This window comes from Dryobates pubescens, chromosome 15, assembly GCF_014839835.1.
Source record: "Dryobates pubescens isolate bDryPub1 chromosome 15, bDryPub1.pri, whole genome shotgun sequence".
Taxonomy (NCBI): Eukaryota; Metazoa; Chordata; class Aves; order Piciformes; family Picidae; genus Dryobates; species Dryobates pubescens.
In genome coordinates, this window is record NC_071626.1 from 11,476,554 (window position 1) to 11,498,286 (window position 21,733).

Below are 21,733 nucleotides of genomic sequence, written 5' to 3' on the forward strand. Positions count from 1 at the left end.
TATGTTAAGAACAAAACATAATGAAGTGCTGGCAGCTCTCTACAGATCTAACATCGCTTATTTCAGACCACACTTGGTTTGCAGCAAGTTCAATAGTATAAAAATTAAAGAATGCCATAAAAGGGGCATGGCCAGTTCAACATTTGTGTTTTCAGAAAACCATTAGGAAGGATTTAGTTGAGTGTCACAAGTGCCACTGTACTCCAAACAGGTGACTCTCTGGAGTTCAGTGGTGGCTTTCTAGGGATACATCTATATTGGAAACTGCAGGGGAGGAAACCCATAGCAATTGATTTGCTGCAGCTCAACTACCTCCAATATCCAAGCTAGATCATTTCTAGAGCTAAAGGTTATCCTTGAACCATACTATGATCTATGTGATTTACCTTTGGCTATAAAACACAATCGGTCTTCCTCTTGTTGCATAACTTACCTCATCACACCTTTGCAGCAGACCGGAGCTACGTAGCTGGTGCGGTTGATCAGATGGTGTGGGATGATGGGTTAGACACGATGATTTTGAAGGTCTCTTCCAACCTGGTTTATTCTATTCTATTCTGCATCTACCAAAAGGAGCAGGTAACACCATCTGTTGGGTGTTCACTCTTTCCATCCCAAACCCCCATGCTACTGGCATATGTGAGTACCAATACTGGACTAAGCTGTTTCAGAGCGCACTGGAAGTGCAAATGGCTCAGTGACTACTGTAGTGTATTTTACACCCAGGAACACAGAACTAAGATTTGGACAAGTGATATGTTCTAATTTATTTTTTTTTTACTATTTCAAAAAAGTCTTGCTCTATATTCTTCTTGTACAACCATAGCCACTGAAAAAAGTAAACTTACGTGCTTAGAAGTTCTCTGTAGGAACACAAGTTCTTAGAAAATACTGCATGCACAACATTCACAGCCTCCTTCTGTGGGCTTCCAAAGAGGTTATTATTTGCAAAGTCAGTACACAAAAGATCACCAACAGCTTCTATTTTGAGGCAACCTCAAGCTGTGTCTGTAGAAGTGCATTTTGCCTTATGTACTGCAGAGGACCTACAGCTGTTCCTGTCCGAGGTGTATCAACCTTTGGAATCCGTCAGTTACCATTTACTTGGATCAAGAATGTTTCTTTTTCATTTTCTATCCCACACCTCCCCCCCACCTTTTTCTTTTTTTTTTCTTTTAAGGCCTCAGCTCCCTTTTTTGGGGGAGAAAGATGCAGTGAAAAAGTTCTTGCATTTAAGCAGAAAGCTAAGCTGGTGCACCATGGAGCCGAGAACAGCTTTGCTAGTTCTTCAGTGGTTTCCAACTACATGAAAGGAATTGCTTTCAAGTCAGACAGTTGTCCTAGATGGCCCCAAATGTCAGCCCAGTTTGCATTAAGCTAGTACTTTTTCTAGTGTCTATAAGAAGTTTATTAGAAATGAGCTGTCACTTGCAGGAGAGAGATGCATGTCATTAAATACACCTGAGATGGAGCGATCTTCTTTTCAGTAAAAACTGACAAATCTTTCAGAGACCAGGATTCATAAAGAGAGTCTAAAGCTCATTCTGTGAACTGCACTGAAACAACAAAACAGTTCTTTACACAGCTTCAACTAGTTGAGAAAAAAAAAAGTTTTTTTTTCCTCTAATAAGGCATTCAGTTATTTTACTCTTTATGATCGCTTCTATCATGTCGAACTTTCTCACCTCTACCTCCCAATCTCATTTCCAAATCCTACACACCTCCAGTTCTATTTGTTCCAGTCCACACCAGCAGAATGCAGTCACCAGTAGTTTACAGGCTGCCTGCAAAGGTAGTTTTATAACTACTTGGGTACTCCAACAATGCTGTTACACAGTTGAAGCATCCTTATCACGAGGATGTGGAAACCACTGAGAACAGTAAATGGCATCTCGTCATACGGATGGTATGGCAGAGACTACCAAGTTTGTGTTCACATTTTAGTCCAAAACTGCAAAAGACTTACAGTAAATGAATATTCAAATACATATTATCCCTTCAGATACAGTTACTCACTTCTATAGTTACAAGTGTAACATTTCACCAGATACAAATCTTCAATCTAGGTCCTAATAAATCTTCCTGAGCTGTGCTAGCCAAGCTGCTTCTGGCCTTTTCAGATGAAATGGAGTTACTTGCACAACTCTGTAGAAGATAAAGTGTCTAAGACACATGGCTTCTCATGGTCCAAATCTTAGCAGATTTTAATGCCTCTGATGTAGTATTCTGGAGAATCGAGCATGTCTCAGTTTTTGTTTTAGTCAGACTTATCCTTTTTCTTTCCTGTTAAAGGCACTTTACTTGCCACAGCAGATCCTACAGCTGTAACACCTCCAGCTACAGCAGAAACACTTCCTTTGACAAGCCCCACTCCCATCGAAGGCACAGACGTGACAGCTGTTTTGGTAATTTCCAAGCTCTTTCCTCCAATCCAAGCAACACCTCCAATCGTGGCACCAACAGCTCCCTTTGTGACACTGAAAAGGCCACCAGTCACGCGAGAAAGCATGCCAGGCTGCTGCTGCGGGTGGTCTTTTAGTGAACCTAAGGGAGGAAACAAACAAGAAAAGTCAATTACACTGCTACGTTTACAGCATTTGCAAAAGAAACATTCTTCATAAGGACTCTCTTTCCTAGCCTAACAGCCACTGCACACCACATACACTTGCCCTGCAGGCTACATTTCTTGGATGCTCACTCACCACCATAGTTCCAAAAAAATAAGCTGCTTTGCTGCAGCAAGACACACCTCCAAGCTGTTTGCTAGAACACAGGTCAATGCTGAGCCTACAAGTATAAGCCATGTAACTCCCAGTCTTGCGTGATCAACTTCTATCCTTGATCTACCTCACTACTTTCCCAAACTCTAGGAAGTCTCAAATTAAAAAGCCTTCAATTGACTCATTTCTGGACTTTATTACTGGGGGGAGAGGGGGGGGATAACACACCCTCCTAATTGTAAGAGTTCCCCCAATCCTAATATTAAGAGTTAACTCACAGAGGTGCAGACCTTGTTGTTCATATCTTTAAGGAAGGACTGGAAAAAGTTTCCTGGAGAAGAAGAGCCAAAGGTTTATTAAAAAAAGAGCTGTTCCTTGAAAAAAAGCTCACTGTGAGACAAAGCTGCTTCTTTCCTTAGTACTATTTTGAAGATGTGATTACAAGGGTTGTGTTCAGGGGTTAAGAAAGGTTACAAACAAGAGCAATCAGAGAAGTCAAAAGAAGCACGAGGAGAACAAAATTGATGCCAACTCCTCACTAAGTCACTTTCTTCATCACATATGTAAATGTAATCTTCTTCCATGAATGTCTTTGTGTAATTTGGACCAAAGGGAGGAGGGAGAGGGCCAAGTTCAGTGGCCATTAAATACCGTAAGTGGTCCACATAACATTAAAAAAAAGTTTAATCTGCATTTTGCAGTTTCTTGCCACAAGTCAATTCCTATTTCATATTTATGGTACAACTAGCATCAAAACCGTAGAAACTACTAATGTAAAGTCACACAGAATTAGCCTCTTGGCCCTCCAGTAGTAATTGCTTTGTATTTCTAAATGAAGCCTTAAAAAACCTAAAGAGAGAGGCACCTTGCAGTCTTAATTCCCTTTAGAGGCAACTCCACACCCTACTACTGCATAAGCATCACCTAATCATCAAGAAAGATGATTTAAGCACACAAAAAAATACCACCCACTGTACATATCAGTAGCACTGACACATGTTTGTCTGCAACGTACTTTCAATGTGAAACTCCAGAAATAAATCGCTGGTCTTCACAACAACACTGCCCAGGTAAGCATTTTTCACATCCAGTCTTGTCGATTCTTCACCAACCCCAAACACTTAGTTTCAGAGAACCATGGCAAGACACAGCCAATTTGCACAAGTAGGGCAAGAATTACACAGTTTTTCACTATTTTCTAGCCATCTGTAGATAACACATGGGATGTAACATACACTTCCCTTTCTTAGAGAAAACCAGTGGGATCCAAGAAAAGAGCAAGTGGAACCACAGTGGGCGGAGCTAGGGAAGAAACAAACATCCTCTAAAGAGGCGAGGGAAACAAGCTTGGAAGAGGGCAGTAAGTCTAGAGAAGCAGGGGAAAAGAAAAAGCAGATCTAGGTCCACCAGAGACCTCTATGCATTCACTCTGCACTGCAGCATGCCTTAGGAGAACCAGATGAATAGGTCTCTTGTCTTCAGTGCCCTGACTGCTTGCATTCAGGAGAGTTCTCAAGAGCTACCTCCCAGTACTCATCCACTACAAGATGAAAAATGGAGTAAACACCTTCTCACGTACCTCCCAGGAGTCTGATTATGCCAGAACTGACAATCCATTTAAAAAGTGTGAAGTTCAGGGTTCCTTTGTGCATGTCTGGGATAGTTCAGAACACGCTATCTCAATAAGAGAACTTATTACAAGTTTGACAAGAACAAACAAACAAACAAAAAAAATCTTTTACTTAAGATAGAGATAACCAAGTGTCATGGAAACTAGAAACATCAATGACCACTTTCTACTTAAAGCCAAGTAATACCCTTGCTGGTTCATTCTAGTCCAGCAGCTTTCAATTTGTACATCTCCAGCAAAGAATGCATTTTCAACACAAACACAGAGAGATCAGAATTTCAATTTACATGCAAAAAGCTTTTAAAGAATCACAGAGAGAAGTATATAGAGCCTGATATAAAATCCACTGTCTAGGTATTATTTATTAGAGGATTTGTGTCACCAGACTTACAGGCTTCGTCAAAAAATCCCATCTGGTCAGAAAGTGCTTCACTTCCAACTAACTGATTAGTATCAGAGTCAATGAGAGTAAAGTTCTATCACTGAATTTTAAGAGCTGTTTTCAGTGAACCATGCCTGATGCTAGCAAGAAAGGGCCCATCAGAGCCACCTTAAAAAAGATGGAAACTAGCAAAAGTAATGCTAACATTCTTTTCCTCACGTTACTTTGGCATCTAGCCTGTTTCGCAATTGTAAATATTGTGACCTAGTGCATCAGAAACCTCTAATGATGATTGACACATTCCCATTTCATGCTCTTTGCATTGTCCTTCAGATCTAGTAAACACCCTCACCTGCAAAGAGTTTTTATTACCAGTTGATCTCTATTCTAGGATATGCATTCCTAAATTCCTTGTTTCTAACAGGTATGAGACAAAGGTTAAAACAGATCACCCCTGTATCTGATGAGAATATGACACAATCTTCCTGTTCGGGGGGATGGCTCTAACAGACTACCTTGCAGCCAGCCAGCTTCCTGCTGAAAGGAGACCAACATCAAACAAGTTTGAATGAGCACAGGTCGCAAAGGACAGCACCATTTGCAGAAAATGAAGCACACTCACAAAGCACAAGTACATATATATTTTTTCAAAGCCTTTGGGCACCAAGCTCATCAAGTGTGATGTGGACAAGCTGGAAGTATTTATATCTTTATGAAAAACTGCAAATTGCTTTTGGAATTAAGCCTTTCCTCTAAGGACTTTTTTTTTTTTGGCAGCCTGGCCAGAGAGGCAGTCTTCTTGCCAACATTGAACTGGTAGCCTCCCATCCACTTTTGGCCATCTTTATATGATGTTGTAAGTGCATCATATATGAAGGTTTTGTATGAGGTTTAAAAGAGGGTTCTTCAAGAGTATTGCAACAATTTAACTGGACCCTTAGGGGTTGAAGGGTGCATGTGAAACAGAATCAAAAGTAAAAAAACCAAAACAAAACCACACCACCAAACTTCAAGGATGGAGTGTCCATTATGACAAACTGTGTTTCCACTCCACTCCAACTATAGCAACCTTCTCCACCTATTTAGGCTTTTTATTCAAACTGGTTGCTGTCATACAGAAAGAAGATACTGTGCAGAAGACAAGCAATCTTAACTGCTCACAAATTTTAAATAAACCCTTTGCAATACCTAGTGATGGGCAGACTCTGCTATGTCCTGAATTGGACAACCTGCTGAATATTCTGGGAAGAAAAAGAATGCCCATTTGTTTCACTGCCTTCCTCAACAGACAACTGGTGGTAGCTTATGAGTCAGACCACTGCACATCTTCGTAGCATGTATAAAACACAATTCAATCTTTTAAGGAAGAAATACACAAAGAAAATAATCAAATTAAAAGGCAAGTGACAAACATTAGTCTTGAAGAGGATGCACATTAGGACTGTTTTCAACCTGGCATTTGCTTTCAGAAATGCTTCTGTGATCTTGACAACTCCTAAAGAGCTTAACAACAAAGATTTGTCTTCACACTGTATTGTAACAAGCTCAAGTAGAGCTCAGGAGCCACTGTGCCATGAAACTCTGTCTCCCTTTCCTCTCATCTTTTCATCTTTGTGTTTTCCTTAACAACTATTAGTAAAGTAAGCTATTCACCTCAACCTCTTCTGCTACAGGTTGTGAATAATACTGCTGCTCAAGTGAAGCATTGAGGAAAGAGGAAAAGCCAACCAAACAATACCAAAACAACCAAACCGTTTTAAAGGGCTATTAGAAATGAACCAAGGAGAATGGGGACTCACCAACCTCTGCATCCAACACAATTGGTCTTAGAGCAAGAGAAGACTGAACACAAACTACATGCTATGAACAGCTTTTGATCTGGTATGATTCCTGTGACATTATGCAAAGAGAACTCTTTAATCCTGCTATTCCCCAGTCTGGAAGAGAACTCTGCTCATTTGCAACTGCGTTTCCTCTGCAGATCTAAGAAGTGATTTAGAATTCATTTGGTTCAGGAGACCAAGATACCACTGCATGAAGTCAAGCATGCATTTCCTTTTAGGAAACCCTGAGATTAAGTCAACATCTAGAACCACAGTTAATTGCATGATAGAAAAGGGTTACCAAAGCAGTAATAAAGTTCCACATTTTTAAAAACACCTTGTTTAGAAGTCACAAGCACTACAAACTCAGCAAGGTCTCCAAAAGCAAAGCTGGGCTCTTTCCATCTCACATAATGAACAACAGAAATAAATACCTGCTGGACCAACTCACATCTCTGGAAACTAATCTGCAATTCAGTATCCACCCATCTTCTCTAAACTTCAGTTGTTTACTGAGTTCTGTCAAGTGGCCTTATTTTAATCAGGATAATGCACAATTCAGACCCCTCTCATCCCAGGGTTGTTTTGCTTACTGTTGCTTAAAGCAAGTAAAAACATTTAGCTTTCTTTTTTTTTTTTAAAGGCAGATCTCAAATACTGGTGAAATTCTGTGGATTTATTTAGTATTATGAAAACCAATACATACCTTCTGGTGGTTCATCATGAAGGCATGATGGGACTTCCTGTTGATTTTTGTCTGTTTGATTCATTATTGCCTAAAAAAAGAAATTCACATATGCTGTACATTTTTTCTGGCAAAACATACATGTAATCCATGAATGCAAAATTCATGCAATTTAATTTCCACAGAAAAGGAAATTCTTTGTCATCACTAGATACACTAGCAGCTCCTGCCAAACTACTGCTGCTTTATTATCAGACTGTGATTTTGTACCCTTCAACCAAAAATTACTTTAAAAAGGAGCCCTCTACTAGGTCAGCAGGTTTGGTGAGAGCTGCCACCCCACACCAAGCACATCTCAAACCTAAAAAGCAGACAGGAGGAAAAATAGTATGGCAACAGAACAGCCACTGTTGTACAGTAACAAAACCCAGTGGTCACAGAGGTGGTAGGCACTAGGAAAACAGCAGCAGCATGCCTACAAGATCCATAAGTACCTTGAAGGTAGTAAAGAAACAAGTTCTTGCAGTAGAATTTGAATAAATGCCATAAAATCAAGATAGAATAAACATAATGAATGCACTCCAAGCAGTACTGCATGTACAGCATGTGATAGGGGCAGAACCAGACTGCTTTACCTCCACACAAACTTTCCAATGCAAGCATTTTAGGAAGAAAATGTCTTTACACCAAAGCTGTCTCCTAGAGCAGCAGTCCCTAACATCAAGAGAAAGCCCAGGAAAAAGCTCCAATCAAAAGAGGGAAGAAACCAACATGTAATCCATGTTTTCCTCCTGTTTTATTCCCACACCAATGTGTGCCTCAGTGTGAAGTTCTTTGAGCCCTCCTGCCAATCCTGATTTCCCTCCTTAGCAAGCAGTCAGGAAAAGGAGACAGAAAAATGAGTTGCATTATACCACTCAGCATTCTTCTCTCTTCCTGCCAGTTCCCTTCTCCCTGCAATACAATCCTTTATATCACTTAATTTCTTCCAGGAATCACTGACCACCACAAAAAAAAAATTAAATTAAAAATCAGGCCTGTCTTGCCTTGCTCAGATTTGTCTGTACCACCTCTGGATGAGAAGGCAGTGACTGAGATCTGAAGAATGGATGAGGAGGCAGCAGCAGAACTTGAGAGTAGGAAGACTCACCTGGGAAACAACAGCTGAAACTCTCACAGTATAATGCTGAAGTCAAAACTTCACAGAAAAAGCTGGTACCCACACACTAAGTGACAGATCTTTGGATGTGAAGCAAGCCTCAATTGAATATTAAAGAGTCCTTACAATCAGCACTATGGGTATCAGTTCACAGCTCAGAAAATGTAGGTACCTTCACACAAGAACCTGAAGCAGAGAACCAGCAAAAAGCCTTACTCCCAGGATGGCTGATTTGATGGCAATGCTGAACAAGTATCTCTCAAAAGCTAGAAACAAACACAGAAGCTAAGCAATAGTAGAGTATCAGCACATCAAGATGGATGACTAAATACATACAGGCTAAGAGGTACTTCAACAGAGATCAAATAAAATAACAAGGAATCAATCATAGGTCAGTAAGTTGAGGGGAAAAAGGAAGAAAAAAGAACCCATCTGATCACAGGGATCAAGCAAGGGCAGTCAGGTTCAGAGAAAGGAGTGGGTTCAGGTACTACACAATTTCCTTGCATTCATCTAATGCTAGCTGAAAGCGATATAAGGATTCCATCCTCACTAGGTAAGTTACATGTAAGTTGCTTTTTTCCAACTCCAAACAAAAACATCACACACAATAAGAGAAGGCAGACGCTGTAAGAAACTGAGGGGCCTGACACTGTTCGATCAAGACATCTGTACAACGCTGAGGCAACTATGTTTCAATGAACAAAATGTACCACATGTTCAGCACAGATGATCACCAAGAATTTGGAAGTAGTTTATTCACTGCATTAGAGAAGGTCCTAGAAAAAGTAAAATGAGAGTCACAACCTAACAAGTCTTACTTAAAAGGAATAAAAAAAAAAAAAGAAGGAAAAAGAAAAAAATGCCCCATACAATTTTAAAGCAGACTCAAGGAAGACAAATCAGTTTTTATAAAGAACAACTACTGCTAATATATTTGTGTCTAGATAGCGTGCAACTCCCAAAAGAAACCCCCATGAAATTGCTTGTTTGAGCTTCCAAAAAGCTTCTCTCAATGATTCCTTGTAAGAGCACACAGAAGCTATTTAATCTCATGTGGAAAGACAAAGTACTGTCAGGGGTTATCAACAAGTTTAAAGGGGATTTGGAGTTCTGAACATGGCAGAATGCTAGAAAGCGTCACAAGAGTCCATAGGAGTGTCAGTATTCTCCACTGGACACAGCAGTGCTGACAGCAGAAACAGCCCCAGTGACTGACTGAGGATCAGTATAGGAGACATGGTGTAAGCATTTTGTTAAAACAAGACCTGTCTAACAAAGAGTCAGAGCAAGACTAGTGAACAGCACAGGTAAAAGATCCTTTCACAACTCTCCATATTTAGGTTAGACCACTGTCCTATTTGCCTGCAGTTCCTGCAAAGTCAAATGAGCAAATCAATGTACTGGCAGACGAGTTTCACAAGAGTTTCCAGTTCAGCAATAAAGTATTTAAAAAAAGAAATAATTAAAAATCAAAATGACCAAACACAAAGCTTGTACCATCACACCACTAAAGAAAAGATTAGGCATTCCTTCCCCTCCTATCTTCCCTAGAACCTGAAGGTTGCAGAATTCTTTATTTACCACAAGCTACTTTTTAAGACGCAGACAGGAACATTACACAATATATTGCTCACACACAATGATTAAAACACAATTACAACTCCTTATAAACCACAGAAATACTTCACTCTCACAACTACATGGACCCAGGTACCAGTAACCTGCTGCTACCAGACCCTGGAAGTCCATCAAGTGCTATGTGGACCTGAGAACAGCAGGTAAGGGAGGTAAGTCACTGTTGGTAGGTTTGAATTTGTTCTACACAAAAGGGAGGCTGCAGGGGTCTGTGGATCAGAAAGTTGAAAAACTCTTGTATGAAGTATGGGTCTAGAGGTGCCTGGAAGCACCTCAGGGATGCTGCAAGAGATGTGCCTAACAAGGTTGTGCTAGGTTTTACCCATTGTTCTCCTACTACAGGCAGAATCACTCTACCGTCAGAAAAGGCTCACAGCTTGACCCAAAACAAAATCTGGCACACAACTGCTCAATAAACCACAATTCAAGGCCTTTCCATTTTCTACAGAAGCTCTCCAGTGAAACACAATCAAGATCAGAATCCAACAAAGGACCTGAGCAGAAAATGTTGAGATATCTAGGTTGCAGGCTGTGTCACACATCCTTGCAGCCAATTTAAGCACATCGGGAGACCCAAGAACCTCTGAAAAATGATCCAAAATCCTGTGTGCCCAACAGGGTGCAGCACACCCGGTGAGCAGGAAATACTATGCACAGAAGTCTCTTAAACCTGGCTCCCCTCCAAAGATTTAAAGTGAGTATTTCTGTTGACTGGAGATCAAAGGCCTAGAGTAACTGCTTGTTGGCAGATGACTTCATCCATTATTCAGATGAAAATGGCAGGAGTATGTATTTTTTCCCCTCAAAAAATGGAAGTTAGAAAAGCAAAAACCACACCATCAAGGTGAAAGCACTCACCTGCAATTCAATGTCTCCTTTGTCTATTAAGATCCAAGCTCGTATATCCCACTTTGCAATAGAGTCCCCTGGTCACCAGGCTGCAGTGGATCCTAAGGGAGGTTCCTTTTCACATTCCCTGCTGAAGGTATTTCCCCACATAGAAGAAGAAAGCAAAATTCAGGAGATGCAGCAGACATTACAGCTCAGGTAACACATAAGGCACAGACCTGGAAGTGCAAGGATAAGAATTTCGTGCAGAGAATTAGATCCTTCAGGCACACTTAAAGGAACTTTGGAAACTTCACTTGAAGGCTGCAGATTCAAAGTTCCCTGTGCACTGAATCATTAGTTACAATTATTACTGGCAAGCACATGCAACGAGGCAAAGATTTATCAGAAGCCTGAACTTTGGAACTCTTCTGATATGTTTTTCAAAATCTTCTTCAATGTGTGTGAAGGCTGGCCAAACCCCCCAGACTACCAATCCAGGCAAAATGCAAGGAAGCAAATGTATCTATCTTTGCATTTTCATCCTGTGATGCCAAATTCACAGTGTCTTCTGTCACTGGGGAAAATCCTCCATTTAACACCTGCATTCAGTGTTCATATGGAATGAGGCAGGATCTCTGTGAGTCCTGGCAGAACTCATACAGACATTCATAAAGCAGGCATCCAGCATATCAGTGGCACTCTCCAGTTTCCTCCTTCATCTGTGCAGACAAATAGGTAAGCTCTGCATTTTGTTAGGTTAAGACGCAGAAGCAAACCCAGACCTCAGAAGAGACTTCAAAGAGGGACACATGTAAACTACTTTCTGGGGTGGTTTTTTTGGTCTATGCTTATGAGGGTTCTAGTCATTCCAAGAGAAGGGCTAGCTTCATCTTTTTTTAACAATACATTAAAATGTGCATTAATTTTTGTACTTAAAAAAAAAAGAAGAATGAAAGCATAAATTTCAATTGGTTTTAAAGAAAAGACACTTTCATATTGTCAGAGTATGAAGCACATAGGAAGCTTCAAAGTTTTACAGTTGTAAAGAACGAAGTGGTTCAGAAGAGGATTTTTAATTCAAGAACTATTTAGAAAATTAACACTCTTCTAGAACCTTGAATAAAAATGCTAAGGAGTTCTGAAAGCGATGGTACAGTCACACCAACATTCACAATCAAAGCTGATTAAAACTTTCTCACCCAATATACTCCTTTGTGAAGATTTCTAGTTAGTTGTTTTCACAGAAGTACTCTGCATACACCTACAGGAAAAGTAAAAGATTAATGGCAGAATAGAATAGTGCACATGCCTGCCATGGGTGTATGGTGGGAATCACAAATACAAAGGCCCACAGCAGGGGAGCAGCACGAATGGCATGGCCTTAAGATGCCAAAATTTCATGAGATTCATCTCACCAACACACCGATTTCTGACATGTTCTTGGGCAATGGAGAAAACTTTACTTGCTCCATATGCTGCTGTGAGGATTTCTACACAGCATGGTAATCAAGACCACAGCCTCTCCTTAACAAGTCTGTGGTTCTTCATCAGAAATCCGTACAAAATTTTATCTTTCCATTACAGATGCGTGCATGAAACTTCCCAAGCTTTAGGTGATGCTCTTGATGTCTTTCTGACTTCACAAACAAAAAGCTCTACTGTTTCAGTACAGCAAACATGGCCCAAGAAGCAGCCAGTAAAAACTGTCTTGTTTCAATGCCACTGCTCAGATATTTGCGGGCAGCAAAGAAACTATCCAAGGATGGGGCCAATTTCAGTTGGCAGCATAACGCTGCTTCAGAAACGCGGCAGCAGACAGTGCTGGAACTATTCACCTGACAGAACTGCAAGCAAACCAGTTGCCTGATCTTAGTCCACCACAAAAAAAATTATCTTCCTCCTGCCCACCAGCTATACACTTAAAATTTTGGCTACAGAGCTGATGGAAAACAAGAAAACCATTGCTATATGCATGGCTCTCCTTCCCCTCTTTCAGCAGCTGCAGCAGATTTCAAAATGAGCCTGATTTCTTTCACACACAGGGTTAAAAAATGTAGGGATGACACTTTAAGAGACCAATGTTGGGAACAGTGAGAGTGCTCAACTTTCCAAATTAAGTAAGGAAATAAACATGATGCTGAAAAGGTCATCCATGGCTGCTTTTCTGGATACTGCTTCAAGTCACACAAGCAACCCCTGACTTTTAGCATCTCTGTTATATTCTCAGATTAGGACTTGTAGCATGTTATGGGTAAGAGTGCTCTGTTAGGTCTCTCAGACATAACCCTCAGAGCACAGCCAATATGGAAATGAGTTTTTCAGTTAGTTAATGCAAAGGAGTCAGTTGACTGAACTTCTGCAAGAAGAGTCAATTCTAACAGCGCTGAACTAAAAAACAACAAATCCAGGCACGTAGAAAGCATGTAGCTAAAAACCAAAAGCATAGCTGACATTTCAAAAAGCCCTCTGTGTAAAAGCCAAGTTCCAAACGGAGATTTATATACAATGCAAGACAGGCTTGGAAGTAAGCATGCCTGTTCCAGAGAAAGAGAGACAAGAGTTTTCAGGGAAAGACTATGAAAAGTTGACCAGAAGTTTCCAGGAGTGAACCGCAGCTTATTTTTAAGCCTATAGCAGGATGGGCTACAAACCCACCCTTAAAAAAAGAGATACCAAGTCTGTCCTAAGAAATACAAACCACAGGCCCTCAGCATATAGGGTTCAGCACACAGCTGGGAATGCAATGCAACATATCTGTATCATAAAACACATCACAACGTGAAAAACCTGAACCAACCCTTAACTATGCCTAGAACACTACAGCATTGTATCTGCCTATGAAAGAATCCAGCATTTCTACATCGCCGGCAACTAAGTTATAGATCAGCCTCCAGAAGAGGCTCTAGGGAACATCTGAACAAGTTTTCTCTGAAGCAAGAATTTGCAAGACACCAAATGAAAGGCAGCAGGAACCCAAATTCCCTTTTTGTAGTCCTCCAAAACTGGTTTCCCTAAGTTATAGTGTAAATTCCATTAAGGTGCAGGGCACAGCTTCAGAAAGGCCACGGAAGCTCCATTTTACTAGTCCTGTCATTCTCTGCCTCCTTCTAGCTCAGCTTTCTAAAGCAGAGTCTTCCCCATTTCTTCTAATGCTCTCCGAAAGCCTGAGCTTTACACACACCTCAGGTCTTTTCCAGGAGACCTACAAAGACACAGCCCAAGTGGGCCTAACAGCCAGATCAGTGAAACAGCTGAACTCCCTTGCCACTGCAGCTACCAAAATAATGAACCTTTTCCCCAAGCATACACTACACGATTCTTGCCTCCTGCCTAACATTTAAACCTGTTCACTTGCTGGACAAGGAACCACCTTTTGGTTTGCATTTTTGCAACACAGCCCAGTTCTGTACTGGGGAGGCAACACCAACTCTGCTGAATGTTTAACCACAGCTTAACAGAAAGCACCTAAAAAAAATAATAAATAAAAAAGAAGAAGAAGCCTAGATAGCATTTACTAAGCAGTTTTAAAAGTGACATGCACACAAGTACTTGCATATTAAATACAGCTATCCTGTAAGCAACCTTTCAGCTATCCTGAGACATGTACCCTGAAGCAAAGCTCCTCTGGACACACTGAAGCGGGTTGTGTGGTATTTACCCTCCTTAGAGAGCGACATCCTGATTCAGAGTTGCTTTCAGCCCAGTGAAACAAGCAGGAGGAAGCATTTAATCGCATCCGCAGAGACCGCCTATGAGCTTCACACAACAACCAGAACCAGCTGCATGGCTAAAATAACTTGCATTTATTTTCAGGCCACACCACAGAAATGCCTAAACTAGGTGAATATAGAAAGCTAAGCTGTTCCCAAATACTTCGGATCCTACTCCATCAAGCCAGACTGGAGAGAAATGGATGAAATAAAGAACAGCTCAGAAAACATCTGAACACAATGAAGTTTAAAAAGAACACAGGGAAACCCGAAACAAAGCTTCTCTTGGTAAGAAGACGTTCACGGAGAAGACCAGTCAAGGCCGACGCCAAAGCGAGCAGGGCTCCCTCAGCTGCCCTCCCAGGTGGGCGGGAGGCGCTCCGCCATGGACGCGGGGAGCGCGGCTCCCGACTCAGGGCAGGAGGCGGCAGCCACCCCCGAGAAGACGCCAACTCCGGCTCGTCAAGGCCCCTCAACCTCTTCGTAGAGTGGGGCCCCAAGTACCCGCAGCCCCCGCTACGTCCTTCCCTCGCAGCTACCTGCCTCCTCGGCGGAGCTCAGGAGGCGGCGCGACAGAGACCCTCGCCCGCCACCCTCGCCGGGCCGTCCACGGGCACAGCCGGCCACCTCGGCGTAGGGTGGCGGCACTGACGTGGCAGCCAAGGCCGCGGCAGAGCCCCTACCGCCGGCCCAGCCCTCCAGCCCTCCCTCACGCCCCCCTGGTGCCGCGGCAGGAAGCACAAAGGCAGGCGGGCTGTGCCTGCCCCGGGCCGCCGGCGCGGCGGGAGGCGCTGGGGGCAGGTGGCGGCGGGCCCGCCTCTCCCACCAGTAGCTCCGCCGGGGTGCGCCGGGCCCCTTCTCGCCTCCTCCCCCAGAAGTTTCCCTTCCTCCGCGGGGAGTAAGGAAGGGAAGGTAGAGTGGCTGCCTGCCCGCCGGGCTCCCCAGCTAACAGCGGTACCAAAGACACAGCAACAGCTCATCCCTCACTCACCGCGCGGCGGTCACTGCCGGACTCTGCTGCAGACTTCACTCCTGCGCCTTTGCTCGCTGCCGACGTGGCGCCCGCCGCCGCCCGCCCCGTCGGCGCCCACAGACCCCGCCCCGGTGCCCGGCGCGGCGCGGCCCCCTCGGCGGCCGGGGGGCGCGCAGGCGCCGCCGTTCCCGCTGTCTCCCTGCTCCGGGGCCGCTGGGGGGCCCCACGGCATCCCCACCCCACCAGCCTCCTCCTCCGGCGCCACGCGTCTGTGCCGGCCCCCATCGAAGGGGTCGTGCCGTTCCCGAGGGCCTACGCAGGCCCTAGCCTGACCCTCACGATCCTCACAAGCCCACGGGCATCCTTCTCCACCGGGGAGCCGTGCAGGCCCAGCCACGCAGGGCCTGGCCCCCTGAAAGGCCGTTATGGGTCCTCCCGTGAACGGCGGGTCCGGGGCACTGAAGTGGCAGCTATCACGTAGCGGTAAGGCAGATGAGGAGAGGGGCGACAGTGTTGCCACAGCTAGGATGCTGCAAGGTGCAGGAGCTTAGCTCGTGGCATTAAGTTGGACTGGGTGACACCTCGACTGAGAGGTCAGGGTGAGATTATGCCTGGAGTGTCCTGATCATGCCATTGCAGAAAGGGGAGGCAGCAGAAGCTCTCTGAGGCAAGGAGCAGTATCCTTCTGCAAGGAGCACTGCCCAGCACGGTAGCAGCTTGGTGGCCAAAACCATTACGTTACTCCAAAGAATCGGTTTTTTTAAGGAACATTTACATTGCACTCACTATCCCAGACATTTTGGAATGAGTGGAGCTACTCACATTCAATCTGTAAAGGAATGAAGTTGTACACATGATGGTTTAAGGGCTTAGCTTTCTAGGTAACTACACCAGTGAGAATAGTTGGTTAGAGATATGTTTTCTGGCACTTGACTGCCTCTTTGGGACCTGTCCATGTGAATCTCTCAGGATCTTCGGGGTCGAATAGTGAGTTTCAAGTTTGTTAGGCAAGGAAATATTGGACGTCCAAAGGAGAGAGGAAGTTCCAGGTACTTCAAATGTGAGTTCAGCAACAGAACTCTCAGCAGCACGGGAATACTAAATACCCTATGAAATACTTCACAAGATTAAAAACTTTGTAAAGTCAATATACTGCCCTACTTCTTCTACCTGGCTTCATGCTTGATTGTTGTGCTGCTCCACCCTCCTCTCTTCAAAGAGGTGTGTATGAAGGATAATCTTTCCTGTAGTCCTCCAAAATCATTAGTCCCTATCTGAAGCGTGAACTCAGCTCCTACATGGAAATTAAAAAGGAACATTGTGCTTCCATGGAGATCTCTCTAAAGAAGCCTTTGCCAGGCTCTTTATTGGCCCCAGCTTCAGCAGCCTACCTCTGGATTTAGTGCAGAGGGAAGTAAGACAAGTGTGAGAAGAAATTGAAAGAGATTTGTCCGCAGTGTATGCAGACCTAGTTAGATGTTGTTGGTCAGTTGCAGGAGCATCAGTGTGACCTGTAAGAGCAACACTCTACCAGCCTTGGAGGGGTTTGCTGATAACAAGGACTTGATGTTCCTGACCCACTGAAAAAAATCAGCCATGTTCTTTAGTCTGGCACTGAATGGGTGAAAGCATGAGTGCTTGAATATTTTCTCTGAAATAGAATTAATTAACTTTACAGCATGAAGCATGGAGGAATGTTTTGCCTCTGAGTAACTGAAAATGAAAGACATTGTAGATACTAAAATCTCTGTCAAACTCTGAAAGGCTTGGGGTAGCACAGAAGGACTTCAGTAGGTCAAGTGTTTTATCAAGCAAACAGAGCCAAATGCCTTGTAAAACCAGAGTCATTGGTGATGGAGTCTCACTGGCAGTTATGGTAACTGAAATAACTTCAGTCTGACATCTATGCAAACAACAGAAAACAAATCAACTGTGTCCTTGTGAACCTGACACTGCAGCTGAGGAAGAGGTTTTGGTTGCAGAGGTGTTGTCATTGTGACTATTTTTGTTCTTACTTCATTTTTTAACATTTCCTTCATAAATAGGCTCAAAGATGGTCTGCTGTTGGTCTATTCAGTAAAGGCGCCCTTAGGATTTAGTCTTTATGAGAAAGAAATAGCCTTCTTTTACTGTAAATAGCATAGAAGCAGCTTTGCAGCAATTTTCCATTGGAAAAAACAAGCCAACAATACTTAGTCTTCCCCTGTGGAGTGGTGCCTTCTTTTAGATTATAGGTTTTTAGATTTTTGTCTGTGAAAGCACTATGATTACAGATGCAGAAAATAATTGAAGTGAGGTCAAAATGTATACATTTTGTTTGCCACTATGATGACAGTGGTTACTTCTACTGCTGCAGCAGCTGGGAGGAACTGCAGAAAACAGGGTTGGAGTTTCACTGGGTTGGATTCAATGTAGACCTAGGAAACAGCATTGAAAGGAGTCCTTCTCTTGCAGTGTTGAGCTTAATTTAAAATGTGACATGTGTCTCCTGAACTCCTAGGCCTTGCAGTTTCATTTTTCCTGTTGTAGGCAACCATTGTGAAAAGTGAAAGCTGTGGAGACCATAAGGCTGGCGAAGTCTGTATGCTTGTGAGTGGACAGCAAACTGCATCTGGACTGTTTGCCCAACAGCATGAGGAACACCACAAGAAGGCATACGAGATGCTGTGTGTGCTTATTAACCAGGTACATTTCTAGAGAGAATAATGTATGGCAACCAAAGGTGAGGGCCAGAGCTGGATCTTAAGGGGTGCCACCTCCTAATTTGTATGCCACAGATGAGAATACATCCCTGTTACAGACCCATGCCTGTGGTGTAGAGGAGAAAGATTAGGCAAGAAGTGTGCTTTAATAAATTAGAAATATTATTCTGCCTTGGGTTCCCTGAGTGACAGCCTGTGCTGGAAGAAGGGAGGGGGATTATTATCCAGCATTTTTTGATAGTAAAGCCACTGGCTAATCAGTGAAGCCACTGAGCAGGTTGGTATGAAAGAGCAGCAACCTTTTCTCAAATGTAAATAAAGTCTTCATTGCGTATGAAGAGATGTGCTTAATTAAGTGTGATATCTTACCTGCAGATGCATCATAGAAAATTAAATTGTCTGTCTGCTACAAGTACTGGGTGACTGTATCATGCAAGGAAGAAAGTCAAAGCCATACACCAGTTGTACAACATTTTCATTTGATGGCTCAGAACATAACAGACCAAACATACTATATGCAGTACCACTCTGGTGTGGGCCATCAACAGGAAGGCCAGAGTGTCCTCATTCCTTTTTACAACACAGCTGACTGGAGAGTTAAAGCAATACAAACTGGGAATAAGCAAGAACAGATGTTACATCTGAGGCTGTTAACTGTTTGGAGGTAACCTTTTTGTTGCGTGTTCACGCACAAGTTCAAGCCATTATTCCACAATATTGTTATTTACTTAAAAAAAATATCAGGAACTGTGGTTTTGCAGATTGTATTGTCAGCTCATTATTGAGCCATTAATAAACTGGTTCTAGCAGTAGAATTATTAATGAACTTGTGATTACTTGGTGCTCTGCCTCAGTTTAACTAAGATTTTAAATTTACATACTGCCATTCAGCCATATGTTGTACCAGTGTTTACAAAAGTGAATAGTTATTGTCCTCATTTTACAGGTCAGGACACTGTGTCATTTTGGAGTCAAGTGACAAGACTGCAGCCACCTAACTCCTGAAGCAGCCTGGATCTGTGGCTCAACCTGCAGAGTAGCATTTCCTCCAAGAGAATGATTGGGTGGACGTTGACAAACCTTGAACAAAATAATTACAGTAGTATTATTCACAATAATTGAAGGCATTTCTCAGCATCTTAAAGAAAAAAAAAGATAGTTAAAAACATAAGAAACAGTATTGTTCCTCCTATCACACTTCCTTCATATTGTCAGCAATTATTTGATGTTCCAGTCTTGCAAGTCTTATGATTATGAGCAGTCATGAGTAGCATGAGCAAAGTTTGCTGAAACAACTGAGCCTGGAAAGGTCAGATCCCTGCCTTAAATAAATAAGTATAGATAATAATATTGCTGTTTAGTCTTCTAGGTGTGGCATGCTGCAGAGAAATGCAGCAACTCTTCTCTCATGGTTTGGGTTTTTTTTTCCATCCCTTTTAAAATAAAACATTATTCTTGCTGTTTCCCAGCTGTGTGCTCTACGTGTTAGTTTATTTTCCTAAGCTTTTTATGCCGTTTATGAAGGTGGAGGGTTGACTGAGTTACAAGTTGGGTATGTGTTCACCTGCTTTCATAGTATCTTAACCTCTGAAGAAGATTGTTGGCATGGGAACCTTCCCCAAGGGACTGACATTTAAAATAACAAGCTGTGCTAAGCATGAAGTCACTCCTCATGTCTATCTCCACCATGCCTCATTTTTGTTATGAAATAAAACATTATCAGATTTATAGATCTACACAAGCAAGATTACAAAGAAAGTGAAGATATTATCATAAAATCATAGAATGGTCTGGGTTGGAAGGGACCTCTGAAGGTCATCTAGACCAACCCCCTCTGCAGTTAGCAGGGGCATCCTCAACTAACCAGGCCTCTAAGGGCATTGAGAATCTCTTTCCATGCTTTTATCCCCCAGGGGGTCTCTGCAGAGCTGAATGCATGCCTTCTATGAGTTTAGACATACAACTCCCTGCTCTTCTTTATCCTTCCCCAGTACGTTAATGAGACTCCCAAGCATTTAGAACATAAGGTAGGTATCTCCATACTTCGTTACAGCTATTCAAAGAACCAGGTTATAGACAAGTGTATAGAATCATATAGAATGTTTTGGGTTAGAAGTGACCTTTAAAGGTCATCCAGTCCAATCCCTCCCTGGTCAGTACTGTTCTCTCTGACATCTTGCAGTGTCTGGAACAGTGCTGTGGAAGGAGAATGGGTTGCCTTAACAGCTCAGGAACTGGAAGGGAAGGCAAGTTTACCCCACTCCATGTTTGGTATCCTCTAAGTCCTGTGAATTTGTGAGTCTGTGCCAAATTCAGAAAGGTTATCTTTGGAATGCTGCAGTAAGGGCCACTGTGGTCTAGAGTTTCCTCAAAGAATTTGATGGATGAGCTGAAAAGTTCCTAAGCAGCAGCAACTTCTCTAGTTTAGTCTTACCAAAAAGAAGTAAGGGGACAGGTGAGTCTGTCTCATGCCAGTTTTTCTGCCAGATGTGAGCAGCTTAGGAAAAGCAGGGTCTGCTCTCAGCTGGCCCTGCTGAAACCTAAAGGAGAGCCTAGCAAGGAAGTAACCTCCTCCCCACTTGGACTTTGAGTTCACCCCAGGAGAGAAGGACACCCATGCTGAGGACCCATTCTTAGTTTTTATTTTCTGGTTCTTTGGCCCATCATGGTAAGGGTAGGTGTGTTAGGGGTCTCTGCCAATATTTATACAATGCATGGGCTTAACTGTATTCAGCCAGAGATTGCCTTTTAGCGTAATACTCTAGGCTGAATTACCAGCATCTGTAGGAGTGTGCTGAGAAGATAGACCCCAAAATACTCATGAAACATGTCTAAACATCAAAATGGTTTAACCTCTGCAAACGATTGGGCTCTAGTCTATGATTTAGATAAAAAGTACAGGTTTTGCTCTTTGCTTTTTGAACCCTAAGAAGTCCAGAGACTACAAACTCCTACAGAGATACCTCTACACTCATTTGGGTTGCTCTCTGTTTAAGCCCTGAGCCCTCCTGGGCAGCTTTTTCTCTCTAGACTTCTTTCTGGAGTAAGCTCTGAGAAGGAAAACTAGTTACAGACCCAGAGAGATTAAATCACCTGGGCTAAATCTGGTTTTCTGTTGAGAACCCTTTCCTTGTAGCACTGCATGTAAAACAACAGTCTAATGGGTATAAACTTACATGAGGATCTGTACATCTAAACACGATATTCAGCCAAACTACAAGCACAGGAGCCTTTTATTTCTAATCTGACTAAGTCCTGATGACATAAGGCATTAAACAGACCTAATACTCAAGCACAGACATACTAAGAATGGTTTGGTTTATATAATCTCATCTTAATACTTCTTTTACTGACATGAGTTTAGATATGGAATAATGTGACCAGCCTGTGTCCATACATGAAATGAGATTCTGTCCCTCCACATCCATCCAGCCAGCCAGCCAGCCATGAATGACAGCAGCAGTGCTTGCCGGAGGGTCA

General features: G+C 42.8%; 1 protein-coding gene across 1 annotated transcript; it reads right to left on the bottom strand.

The window, feature by feature from the left end:
- Positions 1 to 1,808: 1,808 nt before the first annotated feature.
- On the bottom strand, positions 1,809 to 15,680 carry TMEM263 (transmembrane protein 263). The gene is made up of 5 exons (XM_054167834.1): positions 15,570 to 15,680; positions 12,068 to 12,129; positions 10,896 to 11,016; positions 7,262 to 7,331; positions 1,809 to 2,544 (listed from the first exon to the last, which is right to left on the bottom strand). Exons 4-5 carry the CDS (start codon positions 7,323 to 7,325, stop codon positions 2,258 to 2,260), a joined length of 351 nt encoding a protein of 116 aa, XP_054023809.1. The 5' UTR covers positions 7,326 to 7,331; positions 10,896 to 11,016; positions 12,068 to 12,129; positions 15,570 to 15,680; the 3' UTR covers positions 1,809 to 2,257.
- Positions 15,681 to 21,733: the final 6,053 nt, after the last annotated feature.

Coding starts and splice junctions, on each gene's coding strand:
- TMEM263 (XM_054167834.1), bottom strand. CDS start 7,325: ATGAATCAAACAGACAAAAATCAACAGGAAGTCCCATCATGCCTTCAT. Junction 2,545..7,261: donor TCATGATGAACCACCAGAAG/GTATGTATTGGT, acceptor TTCCTCCCTTAG/GTTCACTAAAAGACCACCCG.